Source organism: Aquila chrysaetos, chromosome 1 (genome assembly GCF_900496995.4).
Source record: "Aquila chrysaetos chrysaetos chromosome 1, bAquChr1.4, whole genome shotgun sequence".
NCBI lineage: Eukaryota > Metazoa > Chordata > Aves > Accipitriformes > Accipitridae > Aquila > Aquila chrysaetos.
Genome location: NC_044004.1, coordinates 45,870,579 through 45,893,962, shown reverse-complemented (window position 1 = coordinate 45,893,962; position 23,384 = coordinate 45,870,579). Strand labels below are relative to the sequence as shown.

Here is a 23,384-nt window from a genome sequence, read left to right as displayed (position 1 = left end):
AAGTATGTTAGCAGATGTTAAACTTTACATGTGGCCAAGTCATCTAAGCAGATCTTGTATAAATGTAAGAACAAAAGGCAGACATCTTGTAAGAAAAGTGTGATTGCTGATAGGTATAAGGAAGAAGCTGAAGGCAAAAACTGAAGGAAAAGGTCAGAAAAAGAATAAAGTAAAATGAGATATAAAAACTGTTAAAAAAGTGAATGAACTAACATAAAAAAAAGTAATACGTATTGTATTTGGGAAAAAAATCTGCTATTTTTAAATTTTCTGTGAGAATTATTTTCTCCAATGAATAATAGGTTAGATAAAACATATTCAAAGAGGTAAGTGGAAAGACAGATAAGAAATTTAAGATGCAGGATAACAGCAGGAAAAAAAAAAAAAAAGCCTTTCTAGATGTGTACTAAAATATCAGCAAAATGTCCTGTGATATCAATTCTGTAGTGAGTCACAGCACAATTATATTACAATTGAAGTAAAATTTGGAGAGGTATACAATTTTTCGTGGTTTCATTCAGATGGATGCTGATTATCCCCAACTCCCATCAGTTTCAATAAGCGAAAAATCAGCAGCAAGATGCATTACTTCCACAAACAGTAATCATAAGCACCATAAGAAGAGTTGAGGAGTACTAAGGACTTCTAAAATTACCAACTGGATATTATCAGTAACATTGTTAATATCTGACCACACACTTGATGGCAATCTCTAAGTTATTTTATCATTTTTTAAATGCACTACTTAAATACAATTTTCATTATCATCCTTTGAAAGTCAAACAGTATTTCTTAATATTTCTTTAAAATGTCTTAGAGTATATAACACTATTCATTACTTAAGACGGGCTCTTAGCCACTCCATAGTTGACGGCCTTAGACATATATCCTGTGTATTTTCAGTAGAGTAGACTATTTTTCAACAAAACAGAAATTCAACAGTCACAATTTGAGTTTAGACTTGAACTCTTTTGCTTCTTCTTGTTGCATTTTTTCATTTGGCAAAACGCTAGGACATTATATTGTTCTAAGTTTGTCTCCCCCGAAGCGAATAGCTTAACTCATACTGAAAACTGCATAGTGCAAAAACTTAATTTCTAATTATGAGTACTTGCTATGATTTACAAAATCACATCGTCACTACTGCTTAGTCTGATTGGTTTCCTGTGTATGTGCTCACTTCCAGTTATGCTGATCTCTGACGAATTTTGCTGAAAAAAAAATATTTATCTATCTTTCCAGGTCAGTGCTTGTCATGCTTTTTTCAGAAAGTGTACTACTATTTACACAACATATTAGTCTTGAGATGCACGGATGTGGTTCTTGTATAACTGAGTAAACTAATAATTCCCAGAGTTAGGCAAACATGATTGTAGTTTATAACATAGTCATAGTAAAGCCTAGAAAACATTGCCTTTGGGGACATCTTAAATTATACAAGGACTTAGGGGTTTTGAATGTTTAAAGTTGCCTGAATAAGTACAACACATTCTTTGGTGGTTAAATTGCGATGTAAACTGGAACACACTATGTTTTGCTCTGCATTTGTTCCTTTGAAGTTAATATTTAAGTACTAAATTCATTTTCCATAGTGAAATATAAAACACCACTCTTTTTTGTCCAATTATTTTTCTTTTCCCCAAAGTTTTATTTTTATTACGTTCCCTGAATGGATACTAAATTATGGCTACATAACAACCTTTAAGCAAATGTGAAACTGTAAGAACCAAACAGGGAATATATGATGGACAAGGTTCAGAAAGGTATGGAATGACCAAAGAAATATAGAAGAAAAAAAAAAAGAAACAAACCAAGGGAAGATCTAGAAATAAATATAGAGGGATCAAATCAGTGCAAACAGTGAAATATGTAAAATAAATTTTGAACAAAAGAGACCCTGGGGACCAATTTAACTCAATGTCTTTATGCTCACTCTTTTTTTTGTATCCAGACTCCATTAACTCTTTCTTCCACCCTTTGTTAGTTTAGCTACAAAGACATATTAGATTAATATCACCTACATATATTTGAATGCTATTAATTTTAGTGCCTCACTCTATGGATATTGGATCTGTCATTCACTTTCTATATTTGAATCAGAACTAAACTGTTAATATTACAGGACTAAGCTATAACATAACTTTTGCTTAAAAAGACTTCCAAGCATTCCAGTTTGTTTATGTTTTTCTTAAGCTAACAAAAATGATGAATACATTCATCTTCAGAATTATGTGCTACTGTCATTGAAAGCTTTTACTCCCTTTACGCTTCTTACCGTACTTGTACACAAAGTACACAAAATGCACACACAGACATCCTCCCAGCGCTGACGTAACACTTTGCAGACCTTTCTTTTTATGTTTGTGGGTTGTCAATTCAGTACAGTGTCACACATTCCTCCTCTCCTATTAAATATAAACAAATCTGGCCAATTGTAGCAATTTCAACTTTGCTTTGAATGTCTGATCACCACTGCAATCTGACTTCAAATTGGGCATCCCCGGAATCTTCAAAAATTCCATACTCGACTCTCTTCCAGCTGTGAGAAGTACTTCAGAAGTGCGCCAGGTTGGCGCTGGCTAATAGCCAAATTCCCACCCAGCTGCTCGCTTACTCATTCCCCCTCCACCCCCCACAGCAGGACAGGGGAAGAAAAGAAAAGGAACATGAATGAGAAAGCTCATGGGTTGAGATAAAGACAGGGAGATTGCTTACTAATTACTGTGGTGGGCAAAACAGACTTGACCTCGGGAAATTTAGCTTAATTTATTGCCAACTAAAATAAACAAGTAATTACTAATTTGGGTGGTGGGAAACAAAAAGACATACATTATTAAAACAACAGCTTTCCTCCCTCCATTCCCCAGGCTCCATTTCACTCTTTCACTCCCAACTCCTTTACCCTCCACCTGGGTGGTTGCAGAAGGTTGGAGGGGTACGGTCAGTACACAGCAGTTTCTCTTTACGTCTCCTTCTCACCCTTTTTGTCTGCTCCAGCCAGGACTCTGCATGGGCTTGCAAGTCCTTCAAGATAAACCTGTTCCACTGTGGCTGCTGTGGATATCTGCTCCACCACGGAGCATCTCCTGCTCCTCCAGCCTTGGACTTCCCTCTGCTGTTTCTCGCTCTTTTTGTTCTCTACTCATATCTCTCTCTGGTGTTTTCTGCCCTTTTCTGAATGTTTTTCCAGAGGTGCCACGAGTGTGGCTGAGGGGCTCAGCTGTGCCCTGTGGTGAGTCTGTTGGAACCAGCTGGAACCGGCTGTGTCCAGCACGGGGCAGCCCCGGCTGCTTCCCTCAGAGGCCACCCCTGCAGCCCCTGCCACCAACACTTGGGTACCTGCACCTAGCACAAGAAGTTTCTCTGTTGATTTGGTTTTGGTTTTTTCATACTCAAAATGTATGTGTCAGGCTTTAAAAACACTTGCTTTTTTCATCTCTGCAAATACAGTCAACTGAACCTTTCAGTTTGAAACTGAGCTGTTAGCTTCATTATTTCCATTCATCATTTCCCTTTTATTTCTCTGTGTCCAGATGCATGTTCCTGTTTCTATCTACAGCTCACGCCATGTATTATACTTAGAAGTGATTAGTAAGAACTCCAGATCATTACTTACAAGCATCATGAATATTTACAGAAAGCTAACAAATATTGCAGAAAGGAGCTTGTTAACACGGGCAAGATACTTTTCAACGTCAGTCATATGATTAATACCAAACTAACAAAAGCAACAATTATTTAACTGAGAACTATTCAGAGGATGTTGGTTTTAACCTAAGCTTCTCAAGTGACTTAAAGCTACCATTCAAGCAAGATGAGCTTTGAAACTGCCCCTTATTTTACAAAGCACCACTGTGAGGAAGCTCAATTTACAAACAGAACTAAAGTAAAAACAGCAAACAAAACAAAGGTGATGTGAGAGTACAATTGCCACCTTAGAAATAAAAGCATTCATAAAAAAAAAGAAATAAAAATAAACAAACTAGATATTTGATTGTGGCAATATTCACACACATAACAGTTCCAGTGATTTCAGACTTGAGTGAGAGAGCAAGTACAACTCCCACTGTAAAGGTTTGTCCACATTTATAACTTTGCTAATATAAAATAGGCAAACAAAATAAATATAAGCACAAGCAAACAAACACAGCTGAAAGCTTGTTTTTAGAGTTCTGTCAGAAGATGTAATTATGTTTCTCATTTTCTATTTTGCTCCATATTTTGAGGTCATGGCAAAGTTAGGTGGCAAATATTTGCCTTCCTAAAAAAAGATTTCTAAGTTATGCTAATATTCACTGGTGAATCTTTGAGAAGTACCATATACACTGCTGAATATTTGGAGGAATGAGCAAAACAACCAATTTTGCAGTAAAATACTTATTTTGGAAAAATACCTTTTTTTTTTAATTATTAGAAGATAATGTTATTATGATCTGTTCGTACTAAGTCACTATGCATTTCTTAAAATGTTCATTTCATAGATTTCTTTTTTCTTTTAGATGTTTGAAGACTGTGTAATCCTGAATGTATAATGCTGACTATTTTGGGCTGTGATTTTGTCCTCATGTGCTGTTATTGCTATATTTATTCTTTTAAATGATTGGTCTGTGAAACATGTTTTCTCTGTATTTAACAACAAAGGTTTGAATACACAGCAAAATAAAAACAGACTGAGTTTGGCAGACATATTATTTCCATTTCTTTTCTTTGAAGCATCACGGATATGGAGCTTGTTACATATCACTTTTCTATTCTTTATGAAAAGTTGTGATAATAAGCTGTTAAATAAAGCTTTCTCTTACTTACATTGATATCTTCCAAATCCAAGCTATTCAGAATGACATTGTTCCTCTTCCAGATGATGGGAGGTCTCAGAGTTCCCTGGATAGCACAGCTTAAGACAGCACTTTGTCCCACTGTTGCTGCAGTGGTGCTTAGTTTTTGATCTTCAGGCAGACTCAGCTGAACTACCTCTGCGAAAGATATATTGTTTGGAAGATTAATTAGCAGGCAGCTTCATAAGGTTAATTAGCATGCAGTTTTGGTACACTGGTAATTTAAGGATTTTAATTGGAATCAAAGTAAGAAGAACTTCCAACAACCACAGGAAGTTCAGAGTATTTCAAATAAAGGTCAGCATGACATTTTGATTAAATTGACTGACAACTATCACCCTGTAAGAAGAGAAGCATTTAACCTGAAAATGAATTTCAGAGGTTAGACTGTAATAAACATGACAGCGTATCCAAAGTCAGACACCGGAAGTTATTTGACAGTTAGGGCCAATGCATCAGAGTAGTCAGCACCTTCATCTGAAATAAGATGGCAGTACTGCTATAAGAGTCATTCATATGAGCTCATTTTCAGAAAAGAAAATTACAAACGGAGCTCAGAGTACAAAACATACAGAACCGAGACTGAAATGGACAACAAAGTGACTTCTGCATTCAGAATATAAAGTTAAGGTATAAGACTTCTTTTCTGGTAAGCCAGTTTTTATGGGGCTTTTTCCTTGATAGCAGTGAAAACATGGTTTCCAGATCAAACTGATGTTAGTAATCTCTCACATTTTAGTCTCAGAAGAATATGTATTAATCATAATCCAAGCACATTAGTTAATGTCATTTTTAAAAAACAGTGTTAAAATAATTTCTACTATATTTCTCTGGTCAAACATGATTCCTTTTACAAGAACTGCAGAAATTCAGAGCCAGAATAATAAATAGTTCTGTACTTCAATAAATCTCTTTAAATACGGGGGGGGGGGGGGGGGGGGGGGGTGGAGAAAAAAAAGAAAACCTGAAATAAACAGAACACTTTATTGCATCAATTCTGAAACTGCTCTGTCCACAAAGGAACAGAAGCAACAACCAGGATGGACTACAGCACCTAGCAGAAGTACAAAGTACAATACTGTATAACAGCTAAAGACAAACCTGAAATAAATGCAGTGCATCACCTGAAATGTTGTGAATTATCTCAATCCACAAATATTTGCTGCCTATTTTTGCATTTACTGTGTAACACAGTAGAAACTGCTAGCACTGATAAGCTATTTCACAAGGCTTCCCAAGCCTTGGGGTATTACCTAAAATACCCCAATGTAAAATATCTGTAAAACAGTTAATTTAGAGGAGGCAGTTTCAAAAGTGTCACAGGTTTTTATTTGGGGTTGCAGTGTGTGTGTTTTGTTTCTTCTTCAAGATAGACAAATTACCAACATGTTTAGAAGCAAACCCACCAAGAATACATTCAAACGCACATTCTGCATGTATGAGAAACTTCAATCGAGAAATTTGAGGAACACAAAACTGCTTTTTCACATTCGTAGTTATTATTTGAACCATGGAGAAATTTAAACATTGCTTTTGAAAAGTATCCAGCATTTCTAAAATTAACACCAGTGCCGTAAATTCAAACTCACTTAATATCCTGTGAGAATGAAGACAATTTATGGCATGGTATCTGAAACACCTAAAAAAAAAAGTGTGATTGCAATACAAAATAAATTTTATAAGTTAAAAAAAAAGGTACAGAAAATCCTACTGAAATTAAATTCAGTACGAACAAATATGCTGGTAAATACAGAGTATGCAGTCTTTAAACGAAAAGTACTTTTATATTTAGTTTAAGGAAACCTTTGTCATACAATTTTGGAACAAATCTACTTGATGCAAAAACAAATAAATAAAATTAATACTAGTAGAGAAGTACTCTCCACCCTTTCAACTTAACCTTATGGCAAGTACATCTTCCTCTATTTTTGATTGCCTCTGGTATTTCATATTGCAAGAAAAATAATGCATTACTTCAGTAACTACCTTTGTACCATAACACAAACTAAAACCAAAGTAACTGAACAAATTTCAAGAAGAAAAAAATAAATTATGTGAGCATCCATGTTCATTTCAATCCAAGGGAAAAAAATTCCCGTTTTTCAGGTTAACCAAAAGTTCATCATTATTCAAATTTTCAAATATCCTTTTAAAAATTTAGACATGCATGATGGGAGTCCAGACCTTTAAACTTTCTCTGCTAATCTATGTACTAAACAGCTGTAATATTAATGGAAGACCCCTTCACTTCTAATGTCCCACAACTCATTTGGACACTCATATAAAAAGAGTGATACACATTAATTTGATGACACTGTATAGACTTCCCTGTTGTGTAATTGCCTATAGGTTAGAGGCTGAACAGCTGAGAGTTGTCTTTTCGCTTGTTGTGTGCCTGAGTAAACACAACCTATTAAAATTCTACATTTGTAAGGTTTTTGACATATTAGACAAAAGAGATATATAGGAATTGAAGATCACCCAAATAGCAATTTTTCTACTCAGCTGCTAAAGCATGAAAAATCTCTAGGTTTTTTATCTTTCATTTTTTAACTAAACTACAAAAGGCATCATGTATCTATTCTTTTTTAATTACCAAATTACTTTCATATAAGACACATTAATCCTTCCATTATAACAAAGCAGCAACATATTAGCAAGCTAAAATCCTTTATAGGTTCTTTTTAGCTTCATAAAAGCAATACTTTGTAATTAACACAATTTTTTTTTTTTTTTTCCAAAATTCAAGCATCAGAGAGGCATCTCAATATCTTCAGGAAAGAAACCTTTGTTGTTCTATAATTAAACTCAATGGTTCAATTTTGTGTGATTAAAAATATTAATTTGCTATTTAGACAAAAAAAACCCAAACTGATTCTTTTCTTTTCCAGAAAAAATACTCTTTGACTCAAAACTCTAGTGATACTGCCCACCAGACACGCACAAATGAGATTGATTCTTTTTTTTTTTTCTAACTAGATGCATTATCTGACACAATTTGTTACACTAAGGAAAAATAAATGTATGAATTAAGTTGAATATTGTGCTATTTGCTGCAGTTTATAAAATTTACTGCATCAGCAGAAGCATTTCAGCTCCTCTGTTATAGGTGATGGCTCTTCAGTGACACTTCCTGAGATATACCTGCATGGCTACTGAATGATTAAAACTTCTGGTACACAACTGATAGTACAAATATTTTGCTTCTTTACTGAATTCACTATGCAAAGATCTCAAAAAGTAGATAAATATCCTGATACTCCATTTATGAAGAGGTAATTATCTGTGTTTTCCAAAGTCACTATTTAATTTGGGAAAGTCATGAAGCAATGATCATGAAATCTGCTTGTGCTATAGGGCCCTCTATGAAAGATGCTAACCTTCACATAATAAACTGATAGTCCTAATTTAAATTCTTCAAGATTTCAAAGTCTTTTTTCAATTAACTCCAGTATTACTATGGATGCCTGTATACACAAGGCCAGTAACTATTACAGACACTTTTATAACTTTTAATTAGAGTGCAACACTAGAAAAGGGAACATCTATCAAATATAAAATTTAACATGTGTTACCTTAGCAAAGATGGTATTCTGAAATCAAAATACAGAGGGGCATTACTGTATTATTTTGTTGACACTAACAGTTAATCTGATTTTTATTTTAACTGCTTTATTTTTAATAGTAATGATAGCCTTGATAATAATATTACTATTATTAATAATAATAATAATGTAAGATTATTTTTGCCAGAGGAATTCCCTAAGAATTATGTAGATAATTCTCAATCTTCAATACAATATTTCTATATTCCGTTTATAACTTCTATCACAGGCCTATATTGTAATAAAACAGCGAAATGCAAAATTTTGTAAAATTAAGAAACAGTTGTCCTACCTGGAACTGGTCAATGCACTGATGTTACATATTTCTAAGAAGTTATGGGAAAAAAAAACACTCCAATAAATGCACTAGAATCACTGCTTTCCCTTAAAATACTGAACAACATTTAAATAAAAAAACCTTCATATATTACACAATTATGTATATTTTAAATGATTATATCATAGGAAAATATTGTATATAAGTTATAACTTTTCTAAAGATAAAACCATTGCATAGATTTTCTCCTTATTGGGAAAAAAAAAGGACCACCCACCCCCAAAAACTGTAAGCCTACAGAGCAGTAGTTGGAGCAGAGCTTTTTGACAGGTAACTCCCTGAAAATATCTGTTGATGAACTGTCTGCAGCCAGGGTGGAAGAGGCAAACACTGGTGTGGGGGGAAGGGTGTGGTGTGTGTAAAGCATTCTCAGGTGCACAGGGCAGCACCTCTATCAGAGCCCAGGCTCCATGACATTCCTTTGGAACCAGAAAAGATAGGCCTAGGAACTATACCATCTCTTCTTTCCTCCCTGAAAGAAATAAACCTGGTTCTGAGAGCAAATACTTTTTTGCCGGAGACTGAAGCCATGGCACTGTGAGATAGCACCTGCCAGGATGACTCCTAGCTTTCTCTCCATGATGCCCTTGTAGAGTAATGATAATTCTTTGAAGTTTAGCCTCACACATTTTGTTTATTTAATTTTAAATGAAAAAGCAGAGTAAAGGTTTAGAAAAATTGGAAGCAAAATGAATTCAGTTTACTAATACCAACACCAAGCAAAAAAACCAAATTCGGATATTGTCGATTACAGAGCAGTAATATTACATACAAGTGGTCAGTAGGTTTTACCTTTTATATCTTGCCGTTATCAGAAGCGTGAATGTTCTACTAAGGTATACTGTACTAACGAGTTTGTTTGTAACTCCTCCAGACGCAGTATCAGTCTGACACACATCCCTGGTTCTTAACTACAAAAAGTCACTGGATACGTTCTTTCAGATAAAGGGGAGAAAGACAAACAAAAAAATGAAAGAAACCCATTTAAATAAAAGCTAGGGGTATAGTTAGAAGATGTGGACAACAGAATAGGTTACAGACAGCTGTGTAAAAATATCTGGTTGGAAGTAACAGCAAAAGAGGTGATTATAAAAGAGGACAAAAGCAGTGAAACCAGAGTGAGTGTTAACTACTGGGAAGACATTTTGAAACATTAACACTGACCAGGAAAAAAGAACTCTTACTGAAGGGGCTCAGAAATACCGAAGATTAAAAAAAAAAAAAACTAACAGTTTAAATACAAAACACTCCTGTGTTGGTTGAGAAACATGTGTTAGATGGTTGAAAGGGTTTGACAAATCTCCTGGCTGCTTCAGCCATTCTGCAAATTAGCTACCCTTCTTTCTGCTTAATGGTACCAAGTCAAGTTATTCTCTTTCTTCCCATCATGTTTTTCGTTACTGAAGTTACCACTGCATTTGATCCAGCTTGAATTCATCCTTCTTGAAAACACATGAAATAAAACTGTACACAATATTTTGAATGAAAAAAGTGCAATGTATCAACTAAGCCATCTTTTCCTGAAACAGTTCAGTCAATACATCTGTAGAATGCAATTGCCATTTTCACATTGATCTCATCTGGTTCCTCATAGTTACCCTGTGACTGACAGGTCCACATAACTTTCTTCTACTCTGCTCTCTCCAGTAGATTAGTTCTCAGCTTGAAGTATAATTTCTTACTATTAACCAAGTATAAGATCTTGCACTTTGTAGCATTACTTTTCAGCTCACTTTTACTGTGCCAGGCTTCAAGGTTCTTCAGTTCCTCTGCTATAGTAATCCAGCATTTCTCTGTATTGATGATGACTCACAAATCTTGGTCTTTGAGAGACTTCTCTTACTTTTTTTTTTTTTTTTTTTGTCAGGGTATTAGTGAAAGCATTAAATAAGTTTGCTTCCCAGGTGGTCACTGGAGAGCTTCACTAATAACTCCTTCTCAAAGTGATATTTTCCCATTTCACTGAACCTGTATCACCTCCCTTTCAGCCAGCTCCTTATTCATTCTATGATTTTTCTACTAACTCCCAGTGTTTTAGTTGACTGAACAGGTTCTCATGTCGCATCATACCAAGTGCTTTACCGAGAATGATGAAAGGACTTCTTTTCTCATTGCTTCCCTTTAGTTATCTAGAATCTACGTTATAGACCTACTTTTGTTTGTTCTTCAGTTAAAATTAGATCAAATTAAGATCAGATTTTCTATTATAATTTTCTAAATATTTTCTGATATAAATATCTTTCTGATATATTTCTAAAATATCTTTAGAACTTACTGAAACCAAATGTGAAATAACATCATTCCTACTGAATCAGCAAAGAAATTGGACAATTATCAGATGTCTTCTGTTTTTTTTTGCAGTATGTTTTGTTTTGCAACATGTTATATCATTGATATACACCACTACTACATACATCATTGCTACTTTTGTTTTTAAGCTTAAAGTATTTGTCCATCTCTGTCACATGTCCCATAGACAGGAATTTTTGGAAGATACAGACAATGCATTCAAATAGCTTTCCCTAAATAGCTTACAACCTAAAATATATGAAGACATACACAGTGAGTGTGTTCACTTCTAAAGCTTCTAGCTCTACATGCAGCTCACCTTAGGAAAATTTTTAAAATTTATTGACCAATACAAGTGAAAGCAGCTAAGCATAAATAATTCTGAGGAAGCTATTACAATACTGCAAATGATGACCAATTAGAGTAGAGTATAAGTGCTTCAATTTTCTTAGTTTGCCAAATACTTAGTAATTAAACTGTGAAAGGCAGGGAAAAGGAGTTTTCAAAGCTGACATTCTGCAAAAAGATCCCAACAGCAATAGGGATAAATCAATAATGGAACCTTACTTTAAGCATTATTTTTTCAAGAATCATACACCTTGGGTTGTCCTTTCTCATGTAAGTTAAGCTATATCAATATTCTTGTAAGCCAACAGATAAAATAATACCACTGTAGTTTTAAAAAATAGCAGGAAGGGTAGGGTAGTGCTAGGGAAAAAAAGATAGTGATATTTGTGCAGTGTTTTGATCAACCTTCCTGTTTTCTTAATCCTAAGTACAATGGCCTGATGTGCATAACATGGAACATTCTGATGCTCTAAATTGAGCATATTTATAAAAAGAGTTGCTACACTTGGATTTGTAATTTTTCTGAAAAAGTTAAAGAATAGACAGTAAAAGTTGGGCTATTTCAGTTCTCTCCCTATACATGAAAAAAAAATCTGACCTCCACCTCCTTTGATGGCCCAAAACAGTCTGTAGGGGACTGTACACAATCATAAAACTCATTTGTGAACTTAGAGTACCAAATCAGGCTACTAGGAGGTGAAACAGTAAGGTATATGAAATTTCTTGAGATTAAGTGGTTCCTTACTGTATCTTATGACCAGAAAATGTTATATTGGGACTTTGTATATCACTTTATAATTGATTATTAAAGGCAGGAAGATCTTACGCAACTGTAGACTGTTTCAGTTAATTTAATTCCATTAACAAATGTACAGTTTGAACCTTCTCACATACTTACATAAGTTGCGTGTATTTATCCACAGCAGCCACAAAAACACTCTTCTGAATCTAAACTAATGAATACTATGCAGACTGGTACCCACTATCTAAAATTAGGACCACATCAAGCCTGTATTTATTTTGTTTGCCTATTTCAAACCTAATTTAAAAGCAATCACCTTTTAAAACCAAGCAAAGAAGCATTTTGTCCATGGACTACAGTAAGTTCTGTACCTAATGAATAGCATTACTTGGTGACTTGAAATAGCTGAAATGCAGCTAGGTAATGTGCCTTTTCCTCTTCTGGCATTGATCCCACTTTCCTCAAAATGACATAACAAAAGCTTTTTCATCAGTGTCATTTTGCTGTTCTTTTATAGCAATTTTAAAATCAGCACACATCACCATTAGCATGGCTAATTTTTTCATTTTCTGCTGTATCTTCTGCTTTGAATTTGTTGTAAACATATTATTCGCGTATTTAGTAGAATATTTCAGTATAAGAAGTAACAGACCATGGTTCATGAGTGGCTGTTCTCTAGGGTTTTATGCCAGCAAAGGAGTCTTTCTGTTCCCATAATCCATTTAACAGCACACACAAGAAAAAAAAAGAATAAATAACATTTTCACAACTCCTTAATGTTTTAGCTGCAGAGCTTGGATTAAAATTCAGGAGGTCTTATTTCCAGCCTTATGACCAGGATAGCAGAGGATTCTACTTTTATGTTACAGCAATATGGTTGTTATTCAAAACCAAAAGCTCTTAAAAGATTTACCATTATAATTAACATTTATTCATCTTTCATCTTTGCTGACAAGAGACTTGAAAATAATTTTTTGTTGACAATTATAATATTGTAATAGCTCATGTTTTTAGAAAGTCCCATACAAACCAATTCCATAAAGAAAATTAACAGAAACCATAAAAAAACCCACAATCCTGTCTGCATTTATTTATAATACTAGTCAATGAGGTTTAATGGAGAGTGATTGATAGGTCATGCTAGGAAACATTTATTTTATGGAAGAACTTAAGGCTTCTCTGAAAGACAAATGTGAAGCAAAAAACCTATGGTTTCTATTTCCTCTTACAAATATGGAATGCAGTATTCTTCATTCAAATACCTAGAAACATTAAGAATGCTTAAGGTTTTAAAAATCAGGGTAAAGTAGAATAGGTCAGCTGACCTCTTGCTTTAGCAAATTTAGCATGAAATTCTTTTATTATTGCAAGAGCTTTCATCTTCTGATTTTGTTAGGAACAAAAATAACCACATAAGCAAATTTCTTTTTAAAAAATAAAATAAAAAAAAATCAGCTGAAGTAAATAAAAGGACTAAATAAAATATAGATGATTATAACTTACAAAAGTTTATAGATGTCTGCACTTATAAAGTGTTCAACATTAAAGCAAAGTCTGTATTTTTTAATGGCTCTGAAGTAGTAAGAATAAATGTAGACTGTGAGAAGTAGCTCAAGGACTTTATGAGACTGAGAACCTGAACAATAAAATGGTAGATAAATTCAATGCAGGGGGGAAGTACTATACAACAGAAAAAGCAATCCTTTGAATCTAGATCAACGGGCTGTAAGTTGACTTGGCAGGAGAGAGACAGTGGAGTGATGATAAGTTTTATCAACTCTGTCCCCTCTAGTGGAGAAAAATTAAAATCAAAGATTAGGAATTCTTAGGAAAGGAACTAAAAGCAAACAAAAAAATATAACTTTGCTCCATGGTTTGTCCACATGAATACCATATGCAGCTCTGGGTCCTCTGCAAAGTAGAAAAAAACTCAGAGGAAAAACAAGCATGATAAGGCTATAGAGCAGTTTAAATTCGAAAAATTATCAAATAGGCTTGGATTTTTCTTTTACAAAACAGATGATGAAGGGGGCTCTGACAGAAGTCTACAAAAGCTGGAAAAGGTATTTATGGCTTATTGTTTCTTCTAAGACTGGAAAGCCATCAAAATAAGCAAGTGGGAGTCCAGGTTCAAAACGAAGGACAATAGTTTTCATGCTTGAAGTAATAGAACTGAAAAAACTCTTTGCTAAAGGATATTGTGGATTCCAGAAGCTTACATGTTCAGGAAGAGATCGCACAAAGACTTGGGAGAGTATGAGCAAAGTGTAATGATACTATTCTTACACTTCTCTAGACTTTATCTTAAGTCCATAGTTGAGAGAAAGTATTGGACTAACTGGACCTGGGACCAGTATAGCCATTTTTATAGTCTTAATGCATGTTTCTTTATTTTACATGGAATTCACCCAGCAAATGTGTTTTCTAAGTTTTCTTTACAGTGTTTACATGCTCTAGTTTTAACTAAGTGAAACATGATTTAAGATATTTTAACAGTTTTAATGAAAAAAGTAATTTAATTGTAATGCAGCTGAATTAATAAACAGTATGTACTACCTCCTGAAAATCATTTTAATCAGTAGGTGAATTGACCCTTCTGATATTTTAAATTGCTTTTAATAAGATTATCTCTGAACGGCAAAGAATTATTTCTGCACTGCTTAGAAATTACAAATGCTTGTTTTAACTATTTTTTTTAAGAAATATGAATGATGGCAATCATCATGAAAATCAGCAATAATCACTTTTTGCTAATTTATAATTTGCAAACTGATAAAACTAAAACAAAATTTCAAAATTAATTATACATGTGTTCTAAATTTCATTCTTACTTTAATTAAATGAATTGCATTTGCTATGTCCATTGAATCAAATTTCTTCTCAAGACCTTGTGTTTCTCACAAATCTGCACAGCCTAAAGCACTCAACAGGACTCAAGTGATAAATGAGTGCAACACGGACTATAATGACTCACTTAAGTCCTTATAAAAATCAATAAAAGATATACTTTCACTTGCTCTGCAGGGCACAAGGATAATTAAAAATAGTTCAAAAGCATTGTTCATGGAAATATGAGAAATTGTTGATTCTTTAAGACTCCCTTGTCATCATATACAGAAACACAGAATTTTTGTATGCAGCTGTGGGCTGCACCTCTTTTAATACACCACACAAGATCAAGAATTGCCAGAACTGCAGTATTGGCAGCATTGACTTACAACCCAAATATATTCATCGGGTTTCTCAGGTGACCACCCTATCATGGTTACTTTATATCAACACCTGAACCAGATCAGACAGCTGGAGAATTGCTTTATGGACCAGAAATACATGAAATAAGAAACTTGTAAAGATATACCATTTAAATCTGGCTAAAGCCACTTTGGAAAAGATAAAGAAATATCTATATGTATTAGGTTTTGCCTAATATTCTTGTATCACTACTACAGGAACACTAGGTAAACCTGAGCACGTTTTGAAAAGTATCACTACTGTTTATGGTAAGGATATTTACAATAGTGCAGATAAAAGGTTCACCCTACAGATTGGCTTGTTATGAGAATCCTTTGAAGTTGCAGAAGCCATTCAATTCTTATGAGAACTTTTTCAGCCTAGAGGAAAACACAGGCCAAGAAAGTCAACTCACAATCTATATGGCTTCAAAGTCTTCTGTTGCAGGGGAAATCAGTAATCTACTCCCATAACATCGACAGCCTGTTTCTCATAGACTATTTATTAGGGATAAGCAAAACAATCCAAACTTTGCATATCCTGACTGACAGACTCGTTATTTCTCCTTATGAAGAAGAACGGAATTCCAGCTTTTATGAATTTGCATCTTTTGAAGTGACAGTAAACGAACTGGTAAATAATGAAACTCTCTCCCTCCTGTTCCTACTATCATCTCACCAGAGTGAAACTGCCTGCCCAACCTTAACGTATCCTCTCAATATGTTCTGTAACTGATTTTATGCATCATTCAATGAATCCTAAGGGAAATTTCAAAGTTATTGTGATGGGTTAAAATTTGATTTGATGCATGTTAGTGGAATTGCTGATCTGAAAGCAGTCAGATATGGTATCTTATCAGTTTATGTGTATATATAAGCTTGCAACTTTTATAGACTCAATATTCAAAGTCATACAACAATATATTTCTAGCCAATAAAGTTGTAGCAAAAATTAATTTTAAAGTATGTTGAGAAGAGAATCTCAGAGTAAATGAAACACTAATTTCCTAATAACCTACTGCCATTTTTAGACTTCAATCCCATTTTAAAGGCTATACTTAAGATTAGTAAGATACAATTAAAACAGTTGGACACTAAAAATATTTCCAAAAGCAGCAGAAACCACAGCAGTCCAGAAAATATCATAAACCCCCTCACCTAGAATGCTACATCACTGTTTAAGAAAATATGCCAAATGACCTATTCCAATCATACCTGTCTTGATATGTAATGATATGATACCCACAGCTAAGACACCTTACTTATCCAATCATTTGTATGGACACATTTATTCACTGTGCATCCATAGCATTGCAACAATTTCTAGTGACATTTTCTTAAAGACTTGTTCTTGCAGCAATAGTTACTTTTCAAAAATCCATGAAAAATGTGGTTTTGTATTTTAAGATGGGAGGACAGCATAAGCTAAGAGAGTCCTGTGCAAAAATAAAGCAGAAATGAGAATCTAGGGGATCACTGAGCTGTATTAGCATATGTACCTCAAATGAAATATATTAGAATTTCAAAAAAACCCTCATGGGCTGGCAACTAATTTTCTCATTTAGTGTGTAACATTTAACACTTTACACTGTATCCATTGTAAATTCAGCAGAGAATAAGTGGTTATGTTCAGAATATGGAGAATAAGATGACTCTCCACAACAACAGTGACATTGTCGGTAAATAAATACTGCCTGTGCTTGAGTTTTAGATGTTTTCTTTTAAAAAAGAAAAATAGCTCTTGTTATGCTAGAATATTGTTAATGTTGCAGAATTGGACTGAAATGTGTAGGTTTTTCAAAAACAATAATAGCAGGAAGCAAGATTACCAAGTATTGATGCAACATTGATGGGATGTTAAATTTATTCTCAGAACCTTCTGTGGAATCCCAGTGTTTAATTTTCTGAAGTTAATATTTTTAGATGCACATATTTGAACTTCAAATCTTCCAAAATTGCAGTGATGAGTCTTTGCAACAGTGGTGAGAAAGGTATTTAGAAAGATGTACAAAAGAGCCAAAAACCACAGATGGAAGAGGAAAAAAAAAAGCATATAAAAAAACTAAGAGAAAAATTCTGAAGATTACTTAGATTGAATGAAATTTTCCATATTACTATTATTTACATTCATTTTTAGCTGTGCTTACACATTCAAGAAAGGAGAAAAATAAATATAACAACATGATCTATCCTGTTTCTTCTGAAGGGGGGGGGGGGTGTTCATCTTTGCCAAATGTAACACATCATTCCCAAAACGTCTCTGATTTTCCTCATAACATCACATTAACATCAACTTCCTTATGCACATCACCAAGACTCTGAACAGCTTCAGTTTGATACCTGTATGCATCTTGTCAACTTCTACGCATTTCACCAACCCCTTCATGACATGTTTCTGTGCACTGGAAATTATCTACACCAGGAATATATATTTTAAGGATTTTTTTTTTGTGTGTGTGTAGATTCTGGAAATGCTGACTACTGTAGTGAGTGAACATATTGAAGAAAGGTAAAGAAAGATACGTTTGCTTTCTACAGTCACTGTAAATATATTCTTACTTCATTAGACTTATAAAAAACCCCAGAGAAAGGTACCTGGAGCTGTAAGCTGTGGATGCCATGGATCTTGCATAATGGGCATATATGTGATTGCACAGATATCACTGTCTTCAAATTATGATTATATTGATTTAGGGGGGCAGAAAATGTTCCAGTGAAAGTCTTTATTTTGCTTGTTTTCATATGCTGCTTCAGTTAAATATCAGCGTGGTTTTGTTTGTTTCCAAAACAGAATTATCAACAACATTGCATTTATTCATTTGAGTTTTGGGTTAATTACAAATTTAGTAGCTTACTTTTCAGTTTTGGAATGGTGTAGACAGAAACAAGTAGTACGAAGGGATCATTCTGCTGAAGAGAACATCGAATGTTCTCTGCTGCACCAGAATCTGTAATGAGCAGCAACAACTTCAGAGAAGAGCAAGGAAGCAGTGTGATGGGGCTAGATCAAGCTACAAACTCCCACAACAGGGCTGTACTTGCAGCTGTGAGCAGCCTAAGCAATGCTTCTGAACAGTCCAACTAAAGTGGAATTTATCGAGGTAGATAAAACTCTTAAAACCAGGATACTTTTCTCCAGAGAAATGCTTCAAAAAATACCTATAATTTGATGCAATCTGTTCCACTCAAAAGACAAAACGATTGCATTTCAATAATACCTTCAAAAAAATGTCTCTCTTCAGGAAAAAAAGAAAAAAAAGAATATACAAAAATGATACTTCATAGAAAGTATACAAGGAGGTTGACATCCAATGACCTTAGTGTTCCTCAGCAAATCAATAATCACTCCAAAAAATATCCACTCAAACTGTACGTACACACCACCTTTCACAAGACTGTTATATTTAAAAGCAGTATTTTGGAAGCTTCTCTGGTTTACTTCCATTTAAAAACTGTTAATAAATCTTTTCTTTTTCTTCTAGTTGCTTTCCCAGCTACACAGGCTCAGATCCATTTAGAATAGGCTCCACTTTTTTCTTTCCCTCTTCCCACTGTCTTTCCTTTCATCTCTTCTTATTCTCATCTCCTTTTATTTCTCCCCAGCCCTTCTTCCCTTTTTATTTCTCTACCTCACTACTCACACCCACTGATCCTACTAGTTCTACTTGTCCTTTCTTAAATATATTCAGATATACTATTTATGTAATAACTCTAGATATTGAAGTGAGCATCAGCTGGTTTCTTTTAGATCTGGAATTCATTTATTTGGATTTATCACTGGGTGGGGTGAGGGGAGGGGAGTTCATGGTTATGTCTGCCTTGCGGCTTGGGGACACAACTTGGTGTGCTCACAAGTCAGAGTCTGTCAGAGGGCACCCTTGCCACTTCCTGCCTGAATTTTGGGCAAGATGCACTCATTCCCACATGCACATCTGCTCATGTATGGGAAGAAGGGAGCTGTAATATTCCAGTAAGTATGCTAGTCTGGACAACAGGGAGATCATAACAGTGAGCACTTTATTTTACATCCAATATCTTATCTCAGATATTTTATTCTGAATTAGATCTTATTCTGAACAATATTACACCCTTTAGAAGATGGTACCGGACTATAATTTGCTGTAAAATAAATATAAAATTCAGTACAGAAATATTAACCTGACTGTTTTCTGTTGCTACTAACCTTTTAATTTGTTACAAGATGAGAAAAAAGGTTGTTTTCAAAACACTGATTACTGATATAGTAGCCAATATAAATCAATACTAAATAACTACTTAGACTTTTCCATTTGTGTATCAAATACGTAAGAATAAGTTATGTATTTGATAAGTTATGTCTCTCCATGTGTGTCCTGTGGAGGTCACCTGCCAGAATCCCACTATAGACCCAGACACTGGCTCCCCATGGCTTTTAGACTTCTATAAACCAAGAGTCTAGAAACCGCTCCTTAGATCACTCTTTTCTGATCTTCCTGTATAGCTTTTTGCCAAGACCTGGAACAGCATTCAGCTGTGTACGATGTCAAGTCCTGACATCTCTGGAACACTTCCATAGCTTAAACACAAACTTTCCCAGCATCCCATCCAAACTGTAAAACTGCACAGTCTTATCTTCTCAGTCATTCATAGAACAAGTCAACGCATATCGCAGATACAGATTTAAACTTTAAAAATAAGTATTCACAAATTTTTAGAAAAGTAAACTTAGTCTCACTTCCTCCTATTCCAGATCACTCTTTTCTTGAGAATTCCTCAGGATCTGGGCTTATGAAGCTGGGTCATCTCATCAGGCTCCAGATACAGGAAGATACAGCTTTCCTGATCAGCTTCTAAAATATAAAAATTCCTACTGAATGACAGTTGATAAATGCCCAATCTGGAAAAGTGCTTCTCCTTGGTAACGCTTTTCACTAAGCATGGTTGAAGACAAATAATAAAAGGAAAGGGAGTGGGGTGGAATGGGGGACACACACGAGGTTGGGGACACAGACACAATGGAACATATACCACAAAGATTACCCTTTGCAGTCTAAACTTGAAATGTAGTCTGAATTTACAATCAAGCAGAATCCATAGCTCTATAGGTAAAGTCCATGATCTATCACAGTAACACAGCTGTATATTAAAGCCACCCTAAACACGTCAAAAAATCCACATGGTAAGAACAGAAGTATCCTGTAACTGATAACAGCCAATGGCAAATGCCCAGGGAAGAAAACACTGGCCAAGCATATAGTGATAATTCCCCTGAATTCTGTCTTAGCACCCATCAATACAGCACTGCCTGAGCCAGAGGCAGTTTACGGTGGTGACACTAAAATAATGAGTCAAAAGAGTAATTTATCTGGCAAGAATAAGAACATAGACTAGCATTAGCTGGCCTGTTAGCTGAACAACTCAACAATTCCACTGTCTTAACCTGAGGAATTCTGTAACTTGGAATGGAAAAGGTAGTTTCCCATGAGGAAGAGAAAAGAGAAAGTCCTGCCATCATGTTTGTACAATAATATGTTAAAGGAAAAAAAAAAAACAAAACACTACAAAAAACCACCAGAAAACCCACACATTATTACTTTTTTCTTAAAGAAAGAAAAAAAAGCTTGAAAACTCAAATGTCTAGGATTTTGGAACAATTATGACCCCTAAATTAAAAACAAATCCTGCTCCTAAGTTATTTGTATCTAAGGAATTTATTTTGACTACTATGGTTTAAATCTGCAAAATTGAGACCTTCAAAGATTAAAGAGATTAAACCAATGCTGTCAGAGGAAAATAATAGTAGTTGTTATGATAAACACTAAACTAATTTATTCCAATGATATAAGCACAAAGTCAAAGGATGAAGTTTTGGGACATGTCTATCTACCCACATACAAATAGAAAAACTATTTATGAACAACTTCACTATAAATACAAATGAAATAAAGAGAAAGGATTGTCCAGGGTGAAATAGGACCAGACTAATTAATACACCCCTCTGGAGTTGTAAACATAAAATTTAGACGATTTCGTTAGAATTTGGTTTAAAGCAAAAATGGAAAGCTTTTCACAAGATCTTCCCCATCAACCATCTTGATTCGCCATGCACACACCTCCCCCACCCCAAACTATAACATGTTACTTATTATGGATTGCAAGTTCTACCTAGCCTCAGTCCAAGTATCAGTTTCTTTGCTTTCCTCAAGTCAATCCCACTCACTTTCCTGTGCTGCTTACATCAAAATATAATTTTTCTTTCACCTGTTACCCAACTCCCATCTTAAATTTAACTGTTTGCTGTCTGCTAAGAAATTCATTCTAGCTTGCATATATCCTTGAAGTTCTCTTTCTTCTGACTTCACAGGAGGTCACCCTTTGCATCAGAGTTTTCTCTGCCCCCATCTTTCTGGGAGGGTGGCCTTCCCTAGGTTCCCTGTCACTCATCTGGCAGACAAGAGACCATATATTCTCCATAAGCTATACCAGCAGTGAAATTTAAACTACAATTGTGCCAAAAATTGAGTCACTTTAAAATCAGTTTATCTATCCCTAATAAGTCTCACTTTTGATCTAATTCCAGCATGGATAAGGAAAACAAGTTATGAAGAGAAGACCTGATATTAAAGACAATTTTGCCTGATAGACTATATTCAATTTCTACCTTGGATACTTTCAACAGCTTTTGATTTGCAGGACCCTACAAATTTCCAGCTGTTGTAAAAGCTGCTGATTAGTGAGCATAAACTACTGATAACAGATTTTCTTTTCTCAACTTTCACAAACCTCTCAGTCATAACTTTGTCCTTATACTCTATATGAATGGGACATAACTGAATTTCATGTAGTAAATATAGTCCTAGCTCAACAATAACAGGGTTAAAGGGTTGAACTCTTTTCAAAGAGAAGAATATTCCATGATAACTGGGTCAAGGTTACTGATTTACCAAAATCAGGTAATGCTACCAGATATTGAAAAAGTGATGTTGAAAAAGGCCAAGAACAAAACAAACACCTCCACTTTCAGGTTTAATCCAACTCTGAAAGACACCTTCTCACACTGACACTTCAATGGTCAAGTATATTTGTTGACTTAACCACTGATACTACACCACTGATACTATTTTTCTTTAAAACATCCAAAAAACTTTAATACAGATACAATTAATTAACCATGACGACTGACTACTTTCAAACAAAGACATTTCAATTTGAAGAATGCACAAAAGACTAATAAGTACCAATAAACATACAGGATTATACACTACATTTTCTAAATCCTCACAGGAAACCTGATGAGGAATAAAGTCAATCATGATTCATGATAAAACCTATTGTAAATGTTTAGCACATCACCAGCACAAGGTTCATCCAGTACTGGAAATTAGGAATGATAAAAATTGAATGCTATTAAGTTGAAAATAATGTTTTCCATGGAAACAGTGGCACACGTAAGTATTCATGAGTGGTGGTATGTGATAAAACTGATCTACATAGTAATTTTTTGTACTTTAAATAAACAAGTTCAAATTATGCACCCTGTGATGGTGACAAATTCAAACACAGAGACTGGTAATGAGTGAATGATATTTTTACATAAGTTTTTAAAAAATACAATGTCAACAAAAATGCAGGCTGCAAAGACAGACATAGGCAATGTTAACATCAGAGGACTTCCTAGGGAAGTGAAAAAGCTGTATTTACTCAGCTGCGTAGGGGGGAACATTTAGCAGAGTATATGCATGAAATTTAAGTCTGAACGGACTTCTACTATGAAATGATGAGCCATATGGTTAATGGCACAGCAGTGAATGTCATTTACTTTAGCAAGGCTTTGATGCAGTCACTCACAGCACTGTTGGGCGCCAGCTAGGGACGTGTGGACTGCATGAGTGGACTTTAAGTACCTTACTGCACCTTCAGGCTCAAAGGGCAGTGGTCAGCATTTCACAGACTAAGGGTCAGCTCTCTGCAAGTACTTTCAATACTGGGCTGTTACCGTTTAACATCTTTGGTGACTTG

General features: G+C 34.7%; 1 protein-coding gene across 4 annotated transcripts in view; it reads right to left on the bottom strand.

Annotated features, from left to right (window-relative positions):
- The window catches only part of FSTL5 (follistatin like 5), a 335,945-nt gene that overhangs the window by 102,876 nt on the left and 209,685 nt on the right, over window positions 1–23,384 (bottom strand). For all 4 annotated transcript variants that reach the window (XM_030015397.1, XM_030015404.1, XM_030015388.1 and 1 more), the window contains one exon: window positions 4,807–4,973. In XM_030015397.1, coding sequence (XP_029871257.1) covers window positions 4,807–4,973 — 167 coding nt within the window. The remainder of the gene's footprint in view (window positions 1–4,806; window positions 4,974–23,384) is intronic.